The following is a 24,461-nucleotide window of genomic DNA, read 5'->3' as shown; positions in this document are numbered from 1 at the left end:
TTGGAATTAGTGTTCCTCGGGGTCAGTGTTATTATCATTGTTTACTGTGTTATTATATATGAACATTGTATCATTTAATGTTCAGAGGACAGTTTTATAACTTGTGGTACTTCTTGTGTTTAGTTGTGACTCTTGTGGTTCTTCTTACACTTCTTACACCTAATTTTGGCTGATTACTGGAAACAATTTTGGAATACACCTATAACATATAACATTTTATGAACTTATCTATAAGACATTTGGGCATCTGCCATAAATGTAACCGATTAGTTTAAAATAAATTGGTTCTCTCCCTGGTCCTGGAGTACCACCTCCTAAAGCCTGGTCCAGGAGTACCTGCTCCTAAACCCTGGTCATGGAGTATCCAATCCTAAAGACTGGTCTTGGAGTACCCCCTCTTCAACCCTGATCTTGGAGTACCCCATCCTCAACCCTGTCCTGGAGTACCCCCTCCTAAACTCTGGTCCTGGAGTACCCCCTCCTAAATCCTGTCCTGAAGTACCCCCTCCTAAACCCCTCCCGGTGGAATGGAAAGCCAGTGTACTGCTAGAAAGGGTTAATGTTACAGAACATCCTCGAAATGTTAAGTTCTCATTATCACCTTTCTGTTTTTTCTTTCTGTTGAAGTTAATAAGTTAAAAATTTAGCTTGTCATGTTACTAGGAAACCGGAAAGTGCAAGCTCCTGAAGATCTTCTTGTGGAGGAAAATTTACTGTTATAAAGCTCTAACACTGGAGACTCCTTACCTACGTTAAACATCTCCTTAGAGAAAACATCACCACATCAATAAATAATTCATTAATTAATAGATTATGTTGAGAACCTTCCAAACAAGTACCTGTGTACGCTGAAATAATAGTGTATTAGCACAAGTGCATTAATATTTGCAGTTGCACTACTGTTACAGAAAATTGGAATTCAGCAGTTCAACAGCTGCTGCATAATCATATATAATACACCGTATAAATTTTAGGCTGACTTTTAGAAAAAAAAAGAAGAAATCATCAGAACTGATTATACATGGTCCACTTTATTGCATACACCTCTTCATAACATGATAAATTACTAAAATTCACTCTGTTCACATAAGGCCATTGTTCAGAGTTGTGTTCAAACTGAAATAAGACATCGCAGCATGTGTATCAGACCACTGATTACGCCATAAAACGAGTATTATGCAGAAGAATAAAAGCAAAGCAGAGATCCTGAATTGGACTGAACATCGAAACCAGTGGTATTAATTTGCTCTCGAGCTGAGAGTGTCCCATTAATGTGATATGCAAATATGGTACTACACAAGATACATGCGCTGTTGTGAACACAAAATGCTAGTTACGGTAACATACACACACAGCTTCGTTAAAAGGACAGGGTTTTATATCTACTGTAATATTGACGCCTGACAAGACTCTTGAGCTGGGAATGCACATAATATTCTGTACATAGTGGACAGCGGTATTGTTAAAATGTTACTGGCAGCTATGCTAAAATCACTGCATAACACTAGAGATGATGTAACCACTGGCTTAAAAGGTCTAAACAAATGTGACTGCAGTTTCCTGAGTCTCTATATACATTCCAACTCTCAGTCAGTCAATGATAAAGCACTTTAAACATTTAAAAGAGGAAACACTGAAGTCCTCCATTCCTACAGGAGGACTAATGCTCTTAGCAGAATCCACTAAAATCCCTTAGTGGTCCATCATTGTGCCATGTCTCCTCCAGCGTAAAACAGTGAGTGCTCAGAGCACCAGCTTCCGATCCGGGTGATCGGAGTGGCCTGTTCTCTGGTGCCGTACCTCGCGGTGTTTACTCTGCACATGCTCGAAGTGCTGCAGCAACTCTTTGTAGTCGACCTGTGGCTGGGCGGGGCGTTTGGCTGGGTTTGAGCCTTCCCTGAAATGGATAAATGATTACTAATTAGATGAAACGGCTACCTCAAGCTAGATCGACATCTTTTTTTATTCATTAAATGATGATTCCACATTTTAACTTCCATTACATAACAGAAGTGAGGAATTACCCAGGTTTACTGCTGCCAAAAAGTATCCTGAAAATAGTCTTCAATGCTGATCCTGACTAGTAAATTTTTTTCAATGAAATCCTTCCAGAGTAGTATATTATACTTGTATAATTGTGGAAGTACTACTAAGAGCTTTATTTCTAATTATACCACAGCCAAAGGAATTGGCTGTGATTGGTCAGAAGGTGTTGATTTAATTTTCTATAACAACAGCTCTTACGTTAATGCCAGCTGTAATTCAAAACAGTTTTTGCAGCTGTATTATTACTGTCTACCTGCTCATTTTTATACCTGATCAAGTCCCTAACTGCAGTGCTTCTCATCACTTTTGTGTCTGGCTATGATTCCTAAAAATATTGCAAATCCCTCTAGACTTGCCATAAATCATACTCCATTTCTCAGCACAGGGGATGCGACTGCACTGAAAACCCTTTGGCTGTGTGTAATCCGCTACTGCTATAACACGTTACACTGCTACCACTGCTGCCACTCCTTGCATGTACCTAACTTTATCATACACAACAGTAACTACAGGTTTTAAGAAGCCCTGCACACTGCCATGTTAGTTTTTATTTTTGCTCAGTGGGATGCATTTCCATTCAAGTGCTCTCTCTTTCAGCTTATAACAACAACATGATAAACACTGACAGTGTAAGAGATTTTTATGAAGACATTCTTTCTAAGAATTTTTTTTTTTTAATCAATTAGGGGATTTGATCTTTTTAATTTCATTTAGTTTTTTGTTACATAAACAAGGATGTGGAAAGACAGGTTTGTAATAAATAGTTCCTTTCACTACTGGCTTGTGTGCTTTTTAAATGGGTGATTAGTACCACAGTATATTGAAACCGTGATATCTTTAGGCTAGGTGATCATACCATGGAAATTTCAAACCTCTACTAGGGAGAATATTTTGTTAAAGGTTTGTGCTGTGAGATGTGATGAGTGCAGGACTCACACAGTCCTCATGAGCTCTGGATTTGGGACACAGCGCAGGCGGTGAGACAGCAGCTGGAAGGCCTGGCTCTGCGGCAGCAGCATCAGCAGTCCGTACAGAGCTTTAATCAGATACGGGTTGTTCTCCACGTCCAGCAACTGCAGGCGCAGGTCTACACAGCGAGACGTCAAGACAACACAGTGGGAAACAACATTATCAAGCGTTAAGGATATTTTTTTTCCCAATGGAAGGAATAATAATTTATTTTATTACCATATTTTGGATTTATGTTATTAAACTTTTAGTCACAAGATACATTAAGATCAACAAAAGCGACACTTTTTAAAAGTGTTCAGTGATATGTTTGTATAATTTGATGAGAGTACATGTAAATACATGAAGAAGAGTTTGTTTGCTCACTTTCCATGGATTCACTCTCACTTCAGTTCCCTGAACATGGTTGCATAAGTGCTTTCACCGATCAGCCATAACATTAATACCACCTGCCTAATACTGTGTAGGTCCCCCTTGTGCCACCCAAACAACTCTGACCTGTCGAGGCATGGACTCGTGCTGTGCTGTGGTATCTGGCACCAAGACGTTAGCAGCAGATCCTTGAAGTCCTGTAAGTTGGAGGTGGAGCCTCCATGGATTGGACTTGATTGTCCAGCACATCCCACAGATGCTCGATCGGATTGAGATCTGGGGAATTTGGAGGCCAAGTCAACACCTTGAACCCTTTGTCATGTTCCTCAAACCATTCCTGAACAATTTTTGCATTGTGACAGGGCACATTATCCTGCTGAAAGAGGCCACTGCCATTAGGGAAGGGCATTGCCATGAAATGGTGTACTTGGTCTGCTACAGTGTTTAGGTAGGTGGTACATGTCATAGTAACAACCACATAAATGCCAGGATCCAAGGTTTCCCAGCAGAACATTGCCCAGAGCATTTCACTTCCTCCACAGGCTTGCCTTCTTCCCATAGTGCATCATGGTACCATCTCTTCCCCAGGTAAGCGACGCACACGCATTCAAATGTAAAAGAAAACCTAATTCATCAGACCAGGCCACCTTCTTCCATTGCTCCATGGTCCAGTTCTGATGCTCACATGCCCCTTGTAGGTGCTTTTGGTGGTGGACAGGGATCAGCATAGGCACTCTGACCGGTCTGCAGCTATGCAGCCCCATACGCAGCAAGCTGTGATGCACTGTGTGTGCTGACAATGTCCATCACAGCCAGCATTAGCGTTTTCAGCAGTTTGAGCTACAGTAGCTCTTTCGTGGGACCAGACTAGACTGGCTAACCTTCACTCCCCATGGGCATCAGTGAGCCTTGGGCGCCCATGACCCTGTCACCAGTTAACCGGTTGTCCTTCCTTTTGGTAGATACTAACTACTGCATACCAGGAACACCCCACAAGACCTGCCGTTTTGGAGATGCTCTGACTCAGTTGTCTAGCCATCCCAATTTGGCCCTTGTCAAAGTCGCTCAGATCCTTACACTGGCCCATTTTTCCTGCTTCCAAAACATCAACTTTGAGAACTGACTGTTCACTTGCTGCCTAATATATCCCACTCCTTGACAGTGTCATTTTAATGAGATAATCAATGTTATTCACTTCACTTGTCAGTGGTTTTAATGTTATAGCTGATTGGTGTATATTGTCACACCTCCTCTACCACTGACCCTCAAACTGCTCCATTTTGGTTTGGTGATAGTTTGTGTCAAGTTTTTGGGTCTCAACCTCAAAGCTAGTTGATACACTTTCCTGTTTAGTGGCTTCTGGTGTGAACTCTTTATATTCATAAACCATAATTCCTGACATAGATCCACTTACATAAAATGATATAGGCGTCAGCTGAACCAATTAGCTGCTAACCAACGAAGCTGCCATATGATCTTATGTTATTACTTGGTATTTTGCACGTACTACTATGGTGGTGTAATACGAATAAAAGTGAACTCACATGTAAAAATGGGGCTCTCAATGAGCTGCACCAGTTTGTCTACTTCTATCAGGAAATCCACAGTCACCTCCAGATCACCGCTGATGAGTCACAAGTCAAGGATTGAACAAAGTGCTGCATTGGAAGAGGGTGTTTTTAAAACTCAACACAAGAGACTACAGGAGAACAGGGCAAACAATAGATATCACAATTCATCTGTGCCACATCATATCCTAAAATTTAGATGTGTTTATGCAATTTATTTATGAGGCTTCATCAAATTAAATATGAGTAAATTGAATGATGTTATAATTAAAATGTTTATTTCACTGTGAACAAATTCTAGAGTAAAGGCTATAACAGAACAGTTTTCAGTATAAAATTCAGAGAAAAATCCAACAGTAATCAATATTTTAATAAATAGGAATGAAGATGTAAAATTTCATGAATGCAGGTAATGTAGAAACTGAGATTTAGGGTTTTGAATGCAGAAAAAACTTTTTATTTTTATTTATTTTTTTATTTTTTGAGAAAGATGGCCTTAAAGGCACAATGTGGTTTATAAGTATTTTAAACTGACATGTATATTCTAATGACGTATAACTTGACCCATAGCTGGAAGCAAGCTTTTCATGGATATACGGTAATGTATAATAGGATGTGACGTGATTGTGCCGTGTCAGCGGGGCATCAGAGTTCCAGATAATGTGGTGGTCACAAGTGGAAAAAAACATTGAAACATTTCTGTTGAGTTTTCACATTTACTGTTACTACACTTCAGAGAATCTGGAAAATTATTGATGTGACCAACAATTATTTATAAACTGGATATTTGCAGTTCTGAAATCTGAGCCAATATACTCACACTGGTGACCACATCACAGTAATTGATGCACCAGGTTTTAACCCAATAAAAACTTTACACTTAAACTAATGTTCTGATCATATAATACCCTAAACTTTGACCATTAAGTTGCTTAGCAACCAGCACTTATTGTTACCAGACTACAATGTGTGGAAAAAGACTTGTATATTTTGTGAATATTAATAACAAAACTGTAATTATTTATTCAACACTGGATTTATATTGTTTTTGTTCCTGCTTTATAAAAGCTATAAACCACTCGAGGGTGTGCTTTACAATGATTTTATTATTGGTGAAGAGGGTTTTACTCCACTTCGTGTGCTGCCTAAGAACAGCCTTACCCCTGATAAAATCACTGTAGCACATGCCATCTCGTGGCAGAGACTAAAAAAACACATGCATGCTCACTGCACATGATAGAAAGCCTGAATGATCATGCAAGAGACGGACATTTCTGAATTGACATCTGAGTAGAGTTTCCTGTCCTGATTGGTTGGATGTTGATGGTCCGCATCATGTGTTGTTTCTCTAGTTTATAGAATCTGGGGTGCTACAGAGAGTTTCTCCTCTAAGAAGGCATTAAAATGAGGCTGCAGCAATATGAGATGAATGTTTTCATAACCTTTAATGTTTAATAATAGTGGTTTGGTCGAACAGCGCTTAATGTACCAAGCAGAGGCAGTGATTTGTGTGCATGCTTGTGAAATGTGCATGTTACTGAAGGATACAACTTTTGGATGAGGTCGTATGCGTGGTGGTAGTTCTGAGTCAAGAAGCACAGCGAGACCGTGGCCACGGGATTATGGCACCAGGAACGATAGAGACAGCAGAACAGAGCACAGCTCTCCTGCAAAACAGAGCAGAGAACCGTATACGTTACTAAGGCAGTCTGTACATCACTGAAGCTGAAATGTTTTTAAAACTATGCCCTAGTCACTATACAGTGCACTATTTTGGGAGTCTGACATGTTTTAGTGCACTCTTTTAGTCCTGTGCACAACAATAGTTTTTTTTTTATGTTTTTTTCCTGATCCAATACACTCAATCTAAACTAATAAAGACATGGGTATATGATCAGAATGAGCCACCCTCGAGACCTTCTTCCAAACTCATTACAACACAGCAGAGGCTAACCAGGATCAGAAATCTTTATGTTTTTTCATCGATATTTTGGAAGGTCTGACCAGCCTGGCCTTTTCAGTATGTTTCTTCTGGCACTTTTATAAATAAGGATTTTAAGTTATTTTCCAATCCTAATTGGACACGACACACTCCCAATATATTTCTTAGTGTGTGTGTGTGTGTGTATATGCATGGGTGTGTTCCTCACAGGTGTGCGCAGGTCTTTGAGCTGGTTTCGGAGCTGGAAGAGTTCGGCTGAGGTGAGCAGAATAGTGTTGAGTGTCTGTACCATGGTGGACGCGAACTTCAGATCCTCCTCCTTCAGCAGAATGTCAGCCATGGAGTGGAAGATGTTCTCTGCATGCAGGAGGAGACACAGCTGCCTGCAGAGTAAAGAACAAAAAAGATTCCTTATTCAGCATGCGCCTACTGAAGCCATGTTTAATGCCACTGAAATAGTGTCCAAGAATTTATTATAATAATCTGAGGAACATCTAGACTTCCTCCATTGGGATTGGCAGATACAAAGGCCACACTTCCTTCACTAGGATGGACATATACATAGGCCATGCATCCTTCACTGATACTGACAAACATAAAGGTCATGTATCCTTCAATTGAGCTGACAGGAAGTGAGGCCATACCTCCTACACTGGGAGTGACAGGCACAAAGAGCACGCCTCTTCACTGATAATGACAGAATTAAGGCCATGCCTCCTACACTGGGAGTGACAGACACATAAGCCACACCTTCAGTAGAGCTGAGAGGAAGTGAGGCCATGCCTCTTACATTGGAACTGACAGAAAGACAGACCATGTATTCTACATTGGGACTGACAGATACAAAGACAACGCCTCCTTCAATGTAGCTGACAGGAAGTGAGGCCATGCCTCCTACACTTCTGCTGGCAGATACATAGGCCACACCTCTTTCAATGGAGCTGAAAGGAAGTAAGGCCACACCTCCTACACTGGGAGTGGCAAGCACACAGTCCACACTTCCTTCAATGGAGCTGACAGGAAGTGAGGCCATGCCTCCTACACTGTAGCTGACAGAAACACAGACCATGCATTCTACATTGGGATTGACAGACACAAAGGCCATGCCTCCTTCATACATTGTTTACAGGTCTTACCTAATGATGAAGGCCCCCCTCGTTTCCAGAAGCTTTCTCTCCAGACTGAAGCGCTTTAAGAGGTTGATCATGAACTTGTAGAAGTAAGAGTTCATGCTGGGGGTCGAGGGTGAGGAGTCCACCACTTTAGAACCTGAAAATCCAGGACAACACACAACATTTACAGCTAGTATTCCCACATCAAGTCCTGTTGAGTTATAGGCATCTGATAAAAAGTTTTTCTATCAATAAATCAATTTCATGGCCTCAATACAAACACAATGATGTACACACCACCGGTCACACTGTGGAGATGATAATTAGATCTTAAAAATGTCTATGTGTCTACAAAAGACTGATAATGATACAGACATTGGAGTTCAGTGAAGCAGAATAAAATGATTAGGCGAGTTGATTACTCACCTGCCCCCAGCTGTTTCTGTGCTTGTTTGCTTCCTTCTGGAATATGAAGTTCAGTTTTATTGGCTCCCTCACACGACTCCGACAATTCCGTCTGTCCAGCACGGGAGGACGCAATCTCCGCTAGAACCTCCAGGTCTTTCAGGATGACCTTTTAGGGAATGATTTGCATGGAAATGGCTGTTTGTACCAGGCTTCAGAACACAAAACTGCCTGTTTAACTGCCAATTTATTTGCTTCACACACCATTACATAGATTCCAACAAGCACCGCTAAAAGTACTTTTTCCACCGGACAATGTGACAGGGCAACAAATCCGTACACACACATTTTGTCAGTGTTTTCATTACAGAGTGTGCTGCACCATAACTAAGTACCCCAAGTGAATTTGGAAAGTTCTTGCTTTCTTCTTGCCTTTAGTCAAACACAGCTGGCCATTCACTTCCCTGAGCGAGTCATTTGTGTTATTTATTAGTTCACCATGTCCTTTGTGCCTTATCTGATCAATGCTCATTTCAACTGCGCTATTTAGGGCTCAGCTAAATATAGTTGCTACTGTTATTAGTGTTTGTTTTAACATTAGAGGTGCATGGGAAAAGATGTCACCACCCAGGAACCTCTAGAGAACTTGCCCTAGTTTCATAACAATAGTCCATGGATACGCTCTTAAGAGGTTCATCGAACACCAGTACTGGAAAAACCTTTAAATGTCTTAACACAGGGCTATCCTAAGCTTCCAAATAGAGCCTCTTCAGAAGAAACCCAACACTACCATGCAGTAACTCTCTATGGTACCATCTAGCACCCATGGGCTTGTTCCTCAAATTTGGGCTTGTTTCTTGAATCCTAAAAGAGTGAGTTATCCCATATCCCACAGAACCCCTATGAGAAGCTAAGCTTTAACCATCTAAAAAACTCTTGAGGAACCCTTATTTCTAAGAGTGTACAGATGGTGATGGATTCAAATAGCGACTGTATCTTTGAGGAAGCTTGTCTTTTCATTTAATAAGCAGACCATTCTGTACACTCTGGAACCTTAAAGGGGTTTGTCCCTTTGGAACACTTAAAAGTTTTATGTAGCCCACTGGTAAGAGTGCTGAAGCCTAACCACTAGTCCTCCAGGAACCCTTTTTTTTTTTTTTTTTAAATAATCAAACGTCATACACTCTTTAAAAAAGTTCATCTGGAACCAAAAGAGGTTTGTTCCTTTTGAAGAACCATACAAATTATTTCCTTACGAAAGGAGGATCCATGTAGAATCATTTTACAGAGTTATGAATTCTCCACTATTCAACAGAACCCTTGAGGAACCCATTTTCTACTACCCTGTCCAGTGGAAAACCAACGTGAGCTTTTTTTTAAGCGCACTCACCTCATCAGACTCATCAGAAAGAGTCTTCAGCAGCATGGGGAACAGACTGTCTGTATGGCGGAACATCTGCACACAATTCACAAGTTACACATGCTTTATAAAACATTTCACACACAAGCATGTTTAATATGTCTTACATATTTTAGAAATCTGTGAATCCCAAGAGATCCCCGTGTTGGTCCTTACTTTGCGAGGTGTTTTGATATAGAGATGGTAGAGCCACTTTAGCACCGCGATGCGTGTCATCATTCCAGTGGAAGAGTCATGTAAATGTCTGTTCAGAACCTGCACGATGCCGTCAAGGTCCAGCGTCACGTTCGTCCTGTCATGTCTACAGGGACAAGAGAGGACACAGTCACACCAAAGCTTACATTTTATACCACAGCAATATTGAATTCTCAATTCTGATTGGCCAGATGGTGTTGATTAATTTTCTAGAACGGCAGCTCTGAGAGTAGTTCTGGCTGTAATTTAAATCACCGGTTTATATTTAATGCGCTCATTCTAATATGTTATTGTTTCTATAGTAACAACTTAGACAGGGACTTCTATGACGCACAACATAAACAGATTAGAAAACGCAACTGTTGATATGGTGTGGTTTTCTGTAAGGAGATGTTTATGTAACATTTATGGAAGGAGTCTCCAGTGTCAGCACTTTGTAACAGTCTGAGGAAAAGCTGTGATTTTACATTAAAAGTACATGTTGTTCTTTAATACATAAAATATTGTTAGTGTTAGCAAATTGCTGTGGTATAAGAAGAATAAAACACTTCAGAATGTGCTGTTATAGGAAAGTAATTAACTTCAGGATGGTAACAGTAACTCCGCTTCATCACACCACCCTGACATTACAGTGTGTAGAATTATTTATGGTTCTTATTGATATATTTAGAACCATCCTGCATACCGTATTTTATTTTATCGTTAATATCATATGATTAACCCATCTCAACTGTCTGTCTGGTCTAATCCAAACTTTCCAAAAAGTGTGAGATCATCTACACGTCAATATATCGTCATACCCTGTTGGAGTGAAGAAGGAGATGTTGCTTAAACCCACTGAATCCTGAGAGGTGTTTAGTGAATCTGAGAAAAAAAAAAGAGAGAGAGAGACACACACAGAGAGAGACGGTGAGAGAGAAAGCGAAAGAAAGTGTATTAAAGTGAAAGATATTGATACTATCAAGTACCAGACACGTAGTAGAGGAGTAGTGTTGCCAATTTGGCAAATTTGTCTCCAAATGTAGTGTCTTTTTGATAGTCACAGCGATTTTGAAACATGTTTTGTGACAAACAGCTGTTACAGCTATTTATACACTTCGCCTGTGGGCTAAACATCCGAAACCCTACCGTACACACATTTGTTGATCCTTCTGCACAAATTCTTCCCAAGCTGATCAATGCAATTTTGCATTCCAGCAAATCAAAAACTGTAGTGCTGAACAGTGAGTTTGTGTTCTCAGGTCATACTCTGTGTAAGCCATACGTGCAGTAAAAACATGTACGTATACTCATACTTTTTCATTTAAGATGCAATTTTGGAACAAAAACAAAAAGGATTGTGTTTACTTTACAGGCTATATGTATAAAACATTTATAGCCTGAGATTTATTAAGACAAAACTCAATCCATGCTCTGCTTTCCTCTCGGCTGCTGCTTCCATCCACATTTTTATCATGCTAGCTGTTGCAGAAGTTGATTCAAAATTTTTATTTGTCACATATACCGTTATATATAGTATATAACTCCATGCTTTTATTTCACATGCTTGATTCTGTAATATAACTTCACAGGAGAGTCCAATATAACTTGTTCACATAGTATCACTGGCTCCAGTTGGATCCCCTAAGGAACGCCTTTATTAATAACATGTTTTAGTTATTTGCTGTAATATACTGTTGTAATGTAATGTAATTATTTATAGAGCAGACAAGTAAAAGGTGAAGCTGTGCATTGGCCGGGAATCGAACCCGGGCCTCCCGCGTGGCAGGCGAGAATTCTACCACTGAACCACCAATGCTTTGCTGTGGACTTTGCTCGCCCTCTGGCTTATGAAGGTGGCATTGCAACGTGGCAAACCCAGTTATATATATTGTACCACTTTGCTGCAAACTTCGCCCTCTGGCGTATGACGGTAGTATTGCAACGTCGCAAACCTACCCATCTACACAAAAATAAACGTTATATACAGTCAGGGCGTTTAGTTATATAATACATCTTGAAAGGCAGATAGCTTTTCAGCCATATTACATAAAAATACATATCCTGAATAAACTTTTGACGTTAAATTGAACCGTTTCAATTTTGAAAATTGAACCGTTTCAAAACCTGTAAGCTGCCTCGCGCGCTTTTACCACAAGGCGTCCTACGTCACGGCTCCCTAACGTAGCGCTTGATTGAGGCGTTAATGTAAAAAATTGACATTTTTAACAGAAATCTGAACTTATCATAGTTATCTAGTGAATGCTGTGAAGAAGAAAGCAAATTAATGGGGAAAGTGCCGCGCAAGGATAATAGAGAGCAGTATTTTTTACTACGCCGCAATACCACCGTCATACGCCAGAACTCTACAGCAAAGTGGTACAATATGTATAACTGGGTTTGCCACGTTGCAATGCCACCTTCATAAGCCAGAGGGCGAGCAAAGCCTACAGCAAAGCATTGGTGGTTCAGTGGTAGAATTCTCGCCTGCCACGCGGGAGGCCCGGGTTCGATTCCCGGCCAATGCACAGCTTCACCTTTTACTTTCCTGCTCGATAAACGATTAAGACATATTGTTAATAGATTTTGTAAGCAAATGATGTGTTTTGGGGGTTCATGTGGCGCAAGAGCTACTGGGACAACAAGCTTGAGCCTTTTTATGTTTTATGTTACTGAAGCAATTTTTGCAAGATAAACGTGTGGATTGACAAAGAGTAAAACACTTCATGACATGCTATTATAGGAAAATAATCAACTTTATAGGGTCACATCACACAACCCCTTTTCCTATAACAGCACACCCCCAAGTTACAAAAATGCTACATATAACCTGCAAAACAAACACAGTTCCTTTGGTTCTGGTTCCAAAGTTGCTTCTTAAATGAAGAGTAAAAAAAAAACCTAGATAATAATAATAATAATAATAATAATAATGTTCTATACTTCATATTTCATTTCCAAGTATTATTAGATAGCTTGTTTTTTTTTTCAACCTTAAGTAATTTTCTTAGTTAATATACAAAGCTTTTACTCACTGTTTTACATGTGCATCAAGAACATCTAATTTTGAAATAGTCAAGGAACGCCACTTATAGTTAAGCCATGACAAATAATCTAATGAAAAACTAAATTCTTCCTATGCTACCACAAGAGTGTAATCAGTAAGGGATCATGAATCTGATCATAGACATGTAAATAGTCATATGGCTTATAAATCAGTAAATATGGAGTAAAAATCTATCTAAAATCTAAAAAACAAAACAGATATTTCAAGCGTTTGCTTTTGCAACTTCAAACCTTAAGCTAACATTAGCCAGGTTTCTTCCTTGTCACATCAGTAATAATGAGATGTAGCTATATACACGTGACGTAGTGAGTTTATGAATTTATTCAATACAAACTGAAACCTGCTAGCATCAATTAATCCCTGGAAATTGTGACGAGAAATCAGCCTACTGTTAAACACACGCACGTGAAAGTGTCAGTAACTCACCGTTAAGATCCACCTCAGTCTTACTGGCTGTGTCTGTGCTCACAGGAGAGCTCATGGTCTGCAACTCATCATCTTCATCATCCTCAGGGGTCACAAGCTTCATGAGGCTGTGGTTGCAGGCGCTCGCTGCCTCTTTAGTGCCTGTTCAGGATGGATTAAGGACACGACAAACACGGCTGGTTGGACAATTAGCAACATTAATCTTACAATATGAGGAGGATTCGATATTTGTATAAGCACTGAAGAGGTGTCAGAACAAATGCAGAAGTATTTATGATAACAAAAATGGGCCTCATATATCCGACTAGATACGAAAGAATTTATCTGTAAATCATTCACAAAGGCATTTCCACAAGAAGAGAAAGAAATACGATCGTACCGTACGTTTTGCTCCTGAGTATGTGTACATTTACGTATAAGGAGACTTAATAATGTAAATGCCGATCAATTGCCTTATCAAATGCATAACTGCTGAAGAGTTACTGCGATTTTATATACTGATTACGCTGTCAACTTGAAATCGCTTATTTATTTCGAATACACCAATTTAATGATCAGTTTTGTGAAACGCAGTCATTTTATATTAAAGACTTTAAAAAAAGTAATTCAACAGAAATCCATGACCAGCCATTCAGCTAGGATAAATGTAATGGCACCCTATAACAGGAGGTTACATTAGTGTATGTGAAAACACTGCAGTGGCTGAGCTGCATTATTGGAAGATTTAGCACATGCTGTGCTTAGGAGACGCTCTTTCGCCATTTAGTCACCATTTTGTGGCATCACTAAAAGTAAATCAGCTTTGCCATGAGTGTGAATGCGCTTGGTAATTTACGGATGACTGCCATTCAAAAACATGCAGTACGCACGTGAGTACGAAGAGTACAATCAGTATTGGAGAAACGTTTGTAATTCCAGCTCGAAATTTTAGGCTTGACCTGTGAAAACATTTACATGTAACTTTACTAAAAGACTGATCAGTGAAGGTGATTTCACACACAAATTGCTAATGAATACAGGAGTATAATCCAAAGCAGTGGACATGAAGGATACTCTTCTTGCGGTCATCGTAGGATAAACAGGGCAGCACTGCTGTTAGGATGCCAGAGGAATAAGGCAGGACCACTCGCCCTGCCAGCTGAATAAACTCCCTCATCCAGGTCATAGCCGTAAGCTGGATAAGATCGTTAGCTGAGGGAGAGAAGGAGATTAGAGTTTTCAGAATAACTGAATATACTTTGTATCACAGTTTTAGAACGTACTACAAAAATTAATATAACACTATAACTACAGTCGGTGTGGATTCACCTGTTTAGGGTAAAGCTAGCTCGTGGGTTAGTTACTGCTAACAGACTAGTCCACCACTAACGCCAGTTTAGTGCGTTAGGACAGTTTCAGTGTTCATTTTACTGATGAAAAATATTCATCAAGGAATACAAAGATGCTCTCATGCTAATCAGTGTAGCTGTTTGGGTATGCAAACCGCGAGCTAAACTCTATCCGAACGTGTCTCCTTCTCTGATTTGCATATGTATACTAATGTTACAGCTTCAGCGTTTACAGAAACGTGCTGTCATTCTCCTATCTGAAAACATTAGCCATCGACTACAGCAATGTTGTTTATTTTACCCATAAATAAGCTTTCTGCATTTTTGTGGTGTCTTGCTGGGATAATATAATTCTACCTAGCTAGAATTAGCATGATGACACCCAACTAAAGTCACTCAAGTCAATAATTTACCTTTATTAAGTGGATCTAATGTAATACATTTGCTCACTAGAGTTACGTTCCCTATGAAGAAGCCGCTGCATGTTCAAGACAGTATTATGGTATAGTATATTTCAGCCAATTTCAGCATCAGTGAAGGAGAAAGGCTTTGGGAAGCCTGTGATGGCTTTGTGCATTTGTAAAGCGATCTGCCGCTCCATTTAAGAGGGAATTAAAACAGGAAATTACTAAGCTTACTAAGGTACATTTCCAGAAAATTCTCATAGGTCTTTATAGGGATTAAATGCTCTGAAATGGGGAAGCTCTTGAGAAACTACGTTTAGTTTTAGTTTCAAGGATTAAGTTAAATTAATTGAGCACTGTGTCCACTTACTCAGTTTGGAGTCATCAGACACTTGGCAGTGGATGACCAGGATGTTGGCCATGTCAGCAAACTTCACACTGGAAGGAGTTTTCTTTATTTCTTTGAGAAATTCTCCCAAAACCACCTCACACCTACAAAACATAACACTGCTGTTAAAACTACAGAGCATGTGAGAGCAGGAAAACAGATGAGAAGCAGATAAGATAAAAAATAATAATGGATCAATTCCTACATGCGCCTGATCTCTTTGCTGCTGTCTCCAAGGATCTGAAAGAGGCCATCTAGAATTTCAGGCAGATAGTCCAGCAGGTTGATGTCTGGAACTGACTCCAGCACCAAGATCTGAGAAGACATTGAAACATTAAGACAATGAAACAGTTTACAGGAACTGACTGGGATAAAAGTTCATGCCTCCTACACTGGGAGTGACACAAAGAGGCCACACCTCCTTCACTGAGACTGACAAGCACAGAGGCCACGCCTCCTTCAGTGGGACTGACAAGCACAGAGACCAACACAACCCCAATCCAACACCTCATCATTTTTTTCTTTCAATATTTGAATTAATTAACAGAGCATCACGTAAGTCTATGAACCACACTAATGTTGTGACTCCATGTCATGGAGGCATGGGCTTTGTGTCTTCATAATACATCTGCAGTTGTTTCTGTCTTCATAATACATCTGCAGTTGTTTCTTTTCTTCTCACATTTCTAATTAAAACAAGAACACACAAAGCCCACGCCTCCTTCACTGAGACTACACACACAAAGCCCATACCTCCTTCACTGAGACTACACACACAAATCCATGCCTCCTTCACTGAGACTACACACACACACACAGAGGCCACGCCTCCTTCACTGAGACAACACACACAAAGCCCATGCCTCCTTCACTGAGACTACACACACACACACAGAGGCCACACCTCCTTCACTGAGACAACACACACAAAGCCCATGCCTCCTTCACTGAGACTACACACACAGAGGCCATGCCTCCTTCACTGAGACTACACACACAGAGGCCATGCCTCCTTCACTGAGACTACACACACAGAGGCCATGCCTCCTTCACTGAGACTACACACACAGAGGCCATGCCTCCTTCACTGAGACTACACACACAAAGCCCATGCCTCCTTCACTGAGACTACATACACAAAGCCCATGCCTCCTTCACTGAGACTACACACACAGAGGCCATGCATCCTTCACTGAGACTACACACACAAAGCCCATGCCTCCTTCACTGAGACAACACACACAAAGCCATGCCTCCTTCACTGAGACTATACACACAAAGGCCACGCCTCCTTCACTGAGACTACACACAAAAAGGCCACGCCTCCTTCACTGAGACTACACACACAGAGCCCAAGCCTCCTTCACTGAGACTACACACACAAAGCCCATGCCTCCTTCACTGAGACAACACACACACAAAGCCCATGCCTCCTTCACTGAGACTACACACACAAAGCCCATGCCTCCTTCACTGAGACTACACACACAAAGCCCATGCCTCCTTCACTGAGACTACACACACAAAGCCCATGCCTCCTTCACTGAGACTACACACACACAAAGCCCATGCCTCCTTCACTGAGACAACACACACACAAAGCCCATGCCTCCTTCACTGAGACAACACACACAAAGCCATGCCTCCTTCACTGAGACTACACACACAGAGGCCATGCCTCCTTCACTGAGACTACACACACACAGAGGCCATGCCTCCTTCACTGAGACTACACACACAGAGGCCATGCCTCCTTCACTGAGACTACACACACAGAGGCCACGCCTCCTTCACTGAGACTACACACACAGAGGCCATGCCTCCTTCACTGAGACTACACACACAGAGGCCAGGCCTCCTTCACTGAGACTACACACACAGAGGCCATGCCTCCTTCACTGAGACTACACACACAGAGGCCATGCCTCCTTCACTGAGACTACACACACACAGAGCCCATGCCTCCTTCACTGAGACTACACACACAAAGCCATGCCTCCTTCACTGAGACTACACACACAGAGCCCATGCCTCCTTCACTGAGACTACACACACAAAGCCCATGCCTCCTTCACTGAGATTACACACACACAAAGCCCATGCCTCCTTCACTGAGACTACACACACAAAGCCCATGCCTCTTTCACTGAGACTACACACACACAAAGGCCATGCCTCCTTCACTGAGACTACACACACACAAAGCCCATGCCTCCTTCACTGAGACTACACACACAAAGGCCAGGCCTCCTTCACTGAGACTACACACAGACAAAGCCCATGCCTCCTTCACTGAGACTACACACACACACAGAGGCCATGCCTCCTTCATTGAGACTACACACACAGAGGTCATGCCTCCTTCACTGAGATTACACACACAGAGCCCATGCCTCCTTCACTGAGACTACACACACAAAGCCCATGCCTCCTTCACTGAGACAACACACAGAGCCCATGCCTCCTTCACTGAGACAACACACACAAAGCCCATGCCTCCTTCACTGAGACTACACACACAAAGCCCATGCCTCCTTCACTGAGACTACACACAAAAAGGCCATGCCTCCTTCACTGAGACTACACACACAGAGCCCAAGCCTCCTTCACTGAGACTACACACACAGAGGCCACGCCTCCTTCACTGAGACTACACACACAGAGCCCATGCCTCCTTCACTGAGACAACACACACACAAAGCCCATGCCTCCTTCACTGAGACAACACACACAAAGCCATGCCTCTTTCACTGAGACTACACACACAAAGGCCACGCCTCCTTCACTGAGACTACACACAAAAAGGCCACGCCTCCTTCACTGAGACAACACACACAGAGCCATGCCTCCTTCACTGAGACTACACACACAAAGCCCATGCCTCCTTCACTGAGACTACACACACAGAGGCCATGCCTCCTTCACTGAGACTACACACACACAAAGCCCATGCCTCCTTCACTGAGACTACACACACACAAAGCCCATGCCTCCTTCACTGAGACTACACACACAGAGGTCATGCCTCCTTCACTGAGACTACACACACAGAGCCCATGCCTCCTTTACTGAGACTGATGCACACAGAGGCCACACCTCCTTCACTAAGACCAACACATACACAGGCCACACACTCCTTCACAAAAATGGACATTGACCACGCCTCAACACACAGTGAAGGAGAGGCAGCTGCTCTACTTACCCATGAGATGATGAACTGGCGAGCGTACTGGTTGTTGGAGTAAATCCTCTCACGTAACAGAGGAACAAAAGCCACCAGGTCAAACTTGTTACTTTCCGTTACAATGTCCTACACAGACAGAGAGATCTCATGAAACAGAGCCATGACTTTATGAATATTTTCATTTAAAGGAACTGTCTTTCAAGTTTACCTTCAGAAGGCGATCAAGCAGCTCGGAGCCACTCTTCACGTTGGGGTCTGGGTCTGCTGCCAGCTGGGAAACATGGAAGAAATATGTTCAAAATGGCATGGACACAGAATGACAAAGCCACTGGAAGTTAATCAATTTGTAGTGAGAACTAAAGATCTACAGTGACAGCGGGGGCAGCCATTGGGGATGTAAAGTGGGCAGAGTGAGCAACAATTAGTCACTTACTTAAGATATAGTTACTTTCAATAGCGACCAACGTAAAGTGAAATGAATGACGCAAGACAAAGTATCACTACTGGTTAGAATGCAGAAAGATATTTATTCACAATAATTTTACACAGGTGATTTTGTTCTTGCAATAAATGCTACAAGACTTTTGTGCATAATGGTCATATAGAGACATAATCATGCTGGCCATTTTTAATTAAATAAAAATTGGCCAGTTTAGGTTTAAAAGTGAGTAAAGTGTGGTTTGAAAATTTTCACATAAACCGTTCACATAAATTATTTTTATTATTATATTACTTTTTCTCCACCTGGCCTTCACTAACACCTATCATCATCACTGTTACCTTACTAAGGCCGTCGAACAGCACATTAAAGTGAGGAAGCACGGCTCCTCTGGCCACCTTCACGATGTTGTAGAGAGCTTCGCAGGCGTAATATCGCAGACGGCTGTCCGAGTCGTTAAAGCACGTTAGCACTGGCTCGATAAGCTCTTTCAGGTACAAGCCAGAATCCTAAAGACACAGAACACATTCTCAGTCATCCAGACAATCCTGAAGGACTCTTAGATGAAAAATTGTGCTACAGTCACAATACGAGCTGATGAAACATCTGAGTGATGAAACACTCCAGACGCCAGCATGCGTCAGTGCCACTGCTCAGAAAAATCAATGATGCAAAGGTTCAAAAGAATCCAGGATTTATCTTAAGGCAACCACTTATCACACACTGAAGATATAAAACCTGCAACCTGTTCATGAAAAAAATCTAATTTAACATGATTTTCCACTTTTAGTCGATCAGCTAACACGCCCAGTTTGGTGTCCGGATTTTGTTTCTTTACTTTTGCACTGCATTTATGATATAAATTTAGCTACAAAAGTCTACGAAACTACACACAATCCCAAAATCTTTTCAGGAGATGATGCCTGGGCAACACTACAAGATTTATACAATGTTGGAAATGTTCAAGACCCCAGATTAATGATGAATTTAACCGATTTTATCCAATTTGTCCAATTCTGCACTGCAGAATTTACCCAGAATAATAATTTTTTTAAAAAAGCACACACATTATGCTCACAAGTCAGAGCCCTGACCAATGACCATGACTCTCGATCTTGCAGAATTTCTCGTAAAGAAAATGTGGAAGGTAAACGTCATAGGTTATCAGTCTTTCACACAACATCAAGATAGAGCTTTCATCTGAGACAGTTGACACGACTGAATTTTAAACACATCACAGGACAATCTGAGAAGATTTTTGCAACTGTCAGGACTTACGAGAGACTCAAGAGCTCGATCATCCTCTAGTGTTACCCAGACATTATTATTATAGTCCAAAAGCAAAAATAGATTAATTCTGCTATTTTATCATTTAGTTACGCGTTGATTAATATATAAAGATATAAGTGTATAATGATTTGGGCTGTATTTATGGAAAATATTTTGGGGATAGTAAAGCCTTTTACTAATTTTTTTAAACATTTGCCTTGCTTGCATTTATTTTCATAAGTCTTCAGTGGTGACAATAATTTAGCTTCATATATTTATGAAAAAATTCCAATCATCAAAAATAGGAAGTTCTTATGAGAAAGACAGAAGTAGTTTCTTCAAATGTCTGAGAGAAAATTTTATCTCAAAGGGCCTCATTTATCAATCTTCAGTAAGTTTTTTAGAAAAAGCTTTCAGCAACACTGATTTTCTTCGTACTTGCATGCATCTCTTTCACAGCAAGCCTGATTTACATTTAGCCACGCCTACAAAACTCCATAAAAGGTAAAGCTCACAGAGAGCTGAAAATGACAAAATGACAGCTAAACAGCGAAAGAGCATCTAAATGTGGCATGTGATAAGTCTTCCAGTAATTCAGCTCGGCCATTGCAGCACAGATAACATAGACACACACTAGCTCTTCCTCCTTTTATAGGGCAGAATTACTTTTGTCCTAATTGAATGTACAGTCTTATTTGTCTTAATTTATGGACTTGGTTTGGATCACTTTCTTTTAGGTCATTAATATTAATATTAAATTCATGAGTATAAAATTGAAGTAACTCATCAGTACAGTCTATAACAGTCTATACAGTTTGAAGCCGATCAGTTGAGGTTCGCATTGGGAAATTTCCTGATACATAACTGCACACAAACTCAGGAGCTACTGCAATATTTGAAAGTTTTTCCCCAACTGGATTTTCAAGAACACCACATTTCTTACGAATAAATCCAGCTTGATGAGATGAGATGAGACCCATATACAATCATTTTTTTGAAAGGTGCCAATAATTCCAATGCTGACTGTATGATAAACACTCATGAATATATGCAGGTAAATTTGATTCTCTCTGTACAGTGTTGGTGTATGTACAGGTGTAGTGATGCGTGTACTTTGCCGAGAGCGATGGAGCAGGCGGCCAGGCCGATCAGACCTCCTTTCCGGCTGTGTGGGTGCTGCGAGAGCGCAAACTCAGACGCCAGGATCTGAATGACATGTCTGATCTGAGTCGAGTTGTTCTGAGCCACAAACTCCCTTACGAGTCTGCAGCAAGAAAAACACACACACACACACACACATCAGTCAGGACAAACAGCATTACAATGACTAAAATTTCCACTCCTCCTGTCGTATGTAATCTGAGACGTCCATATTTTCCTCCCTGATCAGAAATCACATAATGGTCTCAACACTATGTGTCCCTGAAGCCTGACTGTGAAAAGTGAATCACTAACCATAAAAAACTTCACTTCTCATAACGGTGTAAAATTCCACATCATCCCACACGCACCATTAGCGGATGAAACACTTTTAGCCTAAACTAGTAAACTAGCCCTCATTTGTCACAAGTCTGATTTTACTTTCAGAATCTCTATTTGCATCATGATTTTTATTACATACTAATTATACCACAGTGATGTTGACAAACATATTAAAAAAAACATGTGTAAGTGTTGATATGGTGAAGTTTTCTGTAAGAAGGAGTTTCATTAAAATTCATGGAAGGAGTCTCCAGTACCAGCACATTCTAAAGGTGTTCTTTTAGGTTTTCAAACACAGGAAAGACTTTGCGGTGGAGGAGCTATAGCTCATAGATTCTATTACACAAGTGAAAGCTGGATCTAGCTTGTTTCATGGGCATTCCACAATATGAAATGTAACTATAAATGGATAAAATGTATGACGTGTCATTTTTTAATTAATTAAAAAAAAAAGTAATTGTTGCAGGAACTGTGGAGAAACTTCAGGCTGTGCTGTTATAAGAAAAAAAAAATTCAACTTTGGGGGTGGTGTGAGGACAATTATGAAACAGTCATTGATTATTTTCCTGTAACAGCATGACCCCGAGTGTTTTATTTCTTATTTGAACTTGAACTCTTAATATGCCATGGTTAAAAATTGAGGTGATCATATCAAGGCAGCATCAGTATGGGATTGGATATGATACTTTTCGATGTATTTGGTTGTGAGGGTGTGTGATGTCAGACACGACACGGATTCGGCACGTGTACACAAGACATGAGCTGTCTTAAAGTGTGTTTTTATCACCCTTTTGCTAGCAGAGAATCGACTCTATTACTGTCACGATGTCGATATCAGATCAGTAACATGTTTCGATACTGTAACAACACCTAAATCAGATTAGGCTCAAAACAGTTATGGATGATCTGAATCTCATGATTTATAAAAACCACAGAGACAGTTCACAGATCACAGGATGGAATTAAAAAAAAAAAACTAACACAAAAGCTGATAATATTGATTCCTAAATGATACTGTGTCATCAGCTTTAAATGAGAAAGCAGTGACACAAACACATTCATCCAGAGACCCAAACTGTGTATGATCACAAGGCAGGTCACGTGATCAGCCTGCTCATTCACACTCACAGCAAAAGTCCAGAAGGTTTTTAATTGTACACTCACTTTTCAATCTCCAGTGCAGCCACTTTCCTTTTCTCATACAGCTTGTCGTTGAGAGCTCTCACAATGTTCGGGGTCAGAGGGGAAAAATCTTTCTCGGTGTTCATTTTTCCACACTTATCCCACAACAAACCTTTAATCCAAAAGCGTCAGTGGAAGTAAACTGCTGTTCTTCTGTATGAGAAGCACTGCTCAGCCTCTTCATACACTAATAATAATAATAACAATAATAATAATAACACTATTAATGTTCTGCAGGACAGGATAGCACTTCATCCAAACGTGTAGAGCTGGAGGAAGAACAAAATTAAGCCTGATTTGCAGGAAACATGACTACTCTGAGATCTGATGCTCAGCACTGACCAGTGTTTCTGGGCTGATTAATGCGTCTTACAGCTGAATGAAGAAACCTCAGCATGGAGCAGAGCAGGTCTCAACACGTCCACTTCCGCATTTACATAACACTAAGCACTCATAAAAAGCAAGAAAAACGCGGCTTCTAGGCTGCTGGGTAAGTGTATTAATTCAGCTAGTTCCTCAGAGAACGGTGGAGTAGTATCTGCCTGCTCACATGATTTCTGCGCCCACACCACAGGCTGATTAGCCGAATCCAGATCAGCTTCTTCCGCATCCGCAGGCTGCTTAGCTGATCCCCGAACAGTCGATTAGCTTGTTTTTTGTTTTTTTTTTTTTTTTTTTTTGCTCCTCACAGGCTGATGTGTCGAGCCCAGACAAAAAAATAAAATAAAATGAAATGAAAATGAATAAATAAATAAAAATAATAGTATTAATAAATTATTATTATTATTATTATTATTATTATTATTATTATTATTATTATTATATTCAAATTAATATATTCAAAATGGTGCTGTGCTTGACTGAATTTCTTGGAAACTACAGAAAACTCTAGAGACTGTTGTGTGTGAAATCTCAGGAGATCAGCAGTTTCTGAAACACTCAAACCAGCCCATCTGGCACCAGCAACCACGCCACGGTTAAAGTCACAGAGATCACACTTTTTCACCATTCTGATGCATGATGTGAACATTAACTGAAGCTCTTGACCTGCATCTGCATGATTTTATGCATGTGTTGATGCCACATGATTGGCTGATTTGATAACTGCATGAATGAGCAGGTGTACAGGTGTTCCTATTAAAGTGACTGGTGAATATATATAAAGTATATAAGGTATATCCAAATTTGACCATGTGAGAGGTTTGCACAGGCCTCCACGCATACAGTGGCCCCAAAAAGTATTTGGACACGCTTACAAATGTTTAAATTTCACTGCATTAGAAA

The 24,461-nt window shown here is 40.7% G+C and overlaps 1 protein-coding gene and 2 non-coding genes across 4 annotated transcripts; 1 reads left to right on the top strand and 2 right to left on the bottom strand.

Annotated features, from left to right (window-relative positions):
* Positions 1 to 1,012: 1,012 nt before the first annotated feature.
* Positions 1,013 to 23,785, bottom strand: vac14 (vac14 homolog (S. cerevisiae)). 2 transcript variants are annotated; one of them, XM_053235398.1, is made up of 20 exons: positions 23,520 to 23,785; positions 23,160 to 23,364; positions 21,627 to 21,777; positions 19,586 to 19,753; positions 19,014 to 19,076; positions 18,824 to 18,931; positions 15,827 to 15,936; positions 15,604 to 15,725; positions 14,555 to 14,692; positions 13,502 to 13,642; positions 10,830 to 10,893; positions 9,991 to 10,135; positions 9,805 to 9,870; positions 8,436 to 8,583; positions 8,034 to 8,166; positions 7,106 to 7,280; positions 6,504 to 6,622; positions 4,932 to 5,011; positions 2,983 to 3,133; positions 1,013 to 1,897 (listed from the first exon to the last, which is right to left on the bottom strand). In XM_053235398.1, the coding sequence occupies exons 2-20, from the start codon at positions 23,261 to 23,263 to the stop codon at positions 1,744 to 1,746; spliced, it is 2,340 nt and encodes a 779-aa protein (XP_053091373.1). In that variant the 5' UTR covers positions 23,264 to 23,364; positions 23,520 to 23,785; the 3' UTR covers positions 1,013 to 1,743. The 2 variants fall into 2 exon arrangements, with proteins under 2 accessions (XP_053091373.1, XP_026802463.2); XM_026946662.3 differs by having other exon boundaries at positions 23,160 to 23,785.
* trnag-gcc (transfer RNA glycine (anticodon GCC)) lies at positions 11,757 to 11,827 on the bottom strand. The gene has a single exon. It is a non-coding gene; the product is annotated as a tRNA-Gly (tRNA).
* trnag-gcc (transfer RNA glycine (anticodon GCC)) lies at positions 12,466 to 12,536 on the top strand. The gene has a single exon. It is a non-coding gene; the product is annotated as a tRNA-Gly (tRNA).
* Positions 23,786 to 24,461: the final 676 nt, after the last annotated feature.

Source organism: Pangasianodon hypophthalmus, chromosome 7 (genome assembly GCF_027358585.1).
Source record: "Pangasianodon hypophthalmus isolate fPanHyp1 chromosome 7, fPanHyp1.pri, whole genome shotgun sequence".
NCBI classification, from domain to species: Eukaryota; Metazoa; Chordata; class Actinopteri; order Siluriformes; family Pangasiidae; genus Pangasianodon; species Pangasianodon hypophthalmus.
Note: the sequence above shows the minus strand (reverse complement) of the source record. Positions and strands in the feature narration are given on the sequence as shown.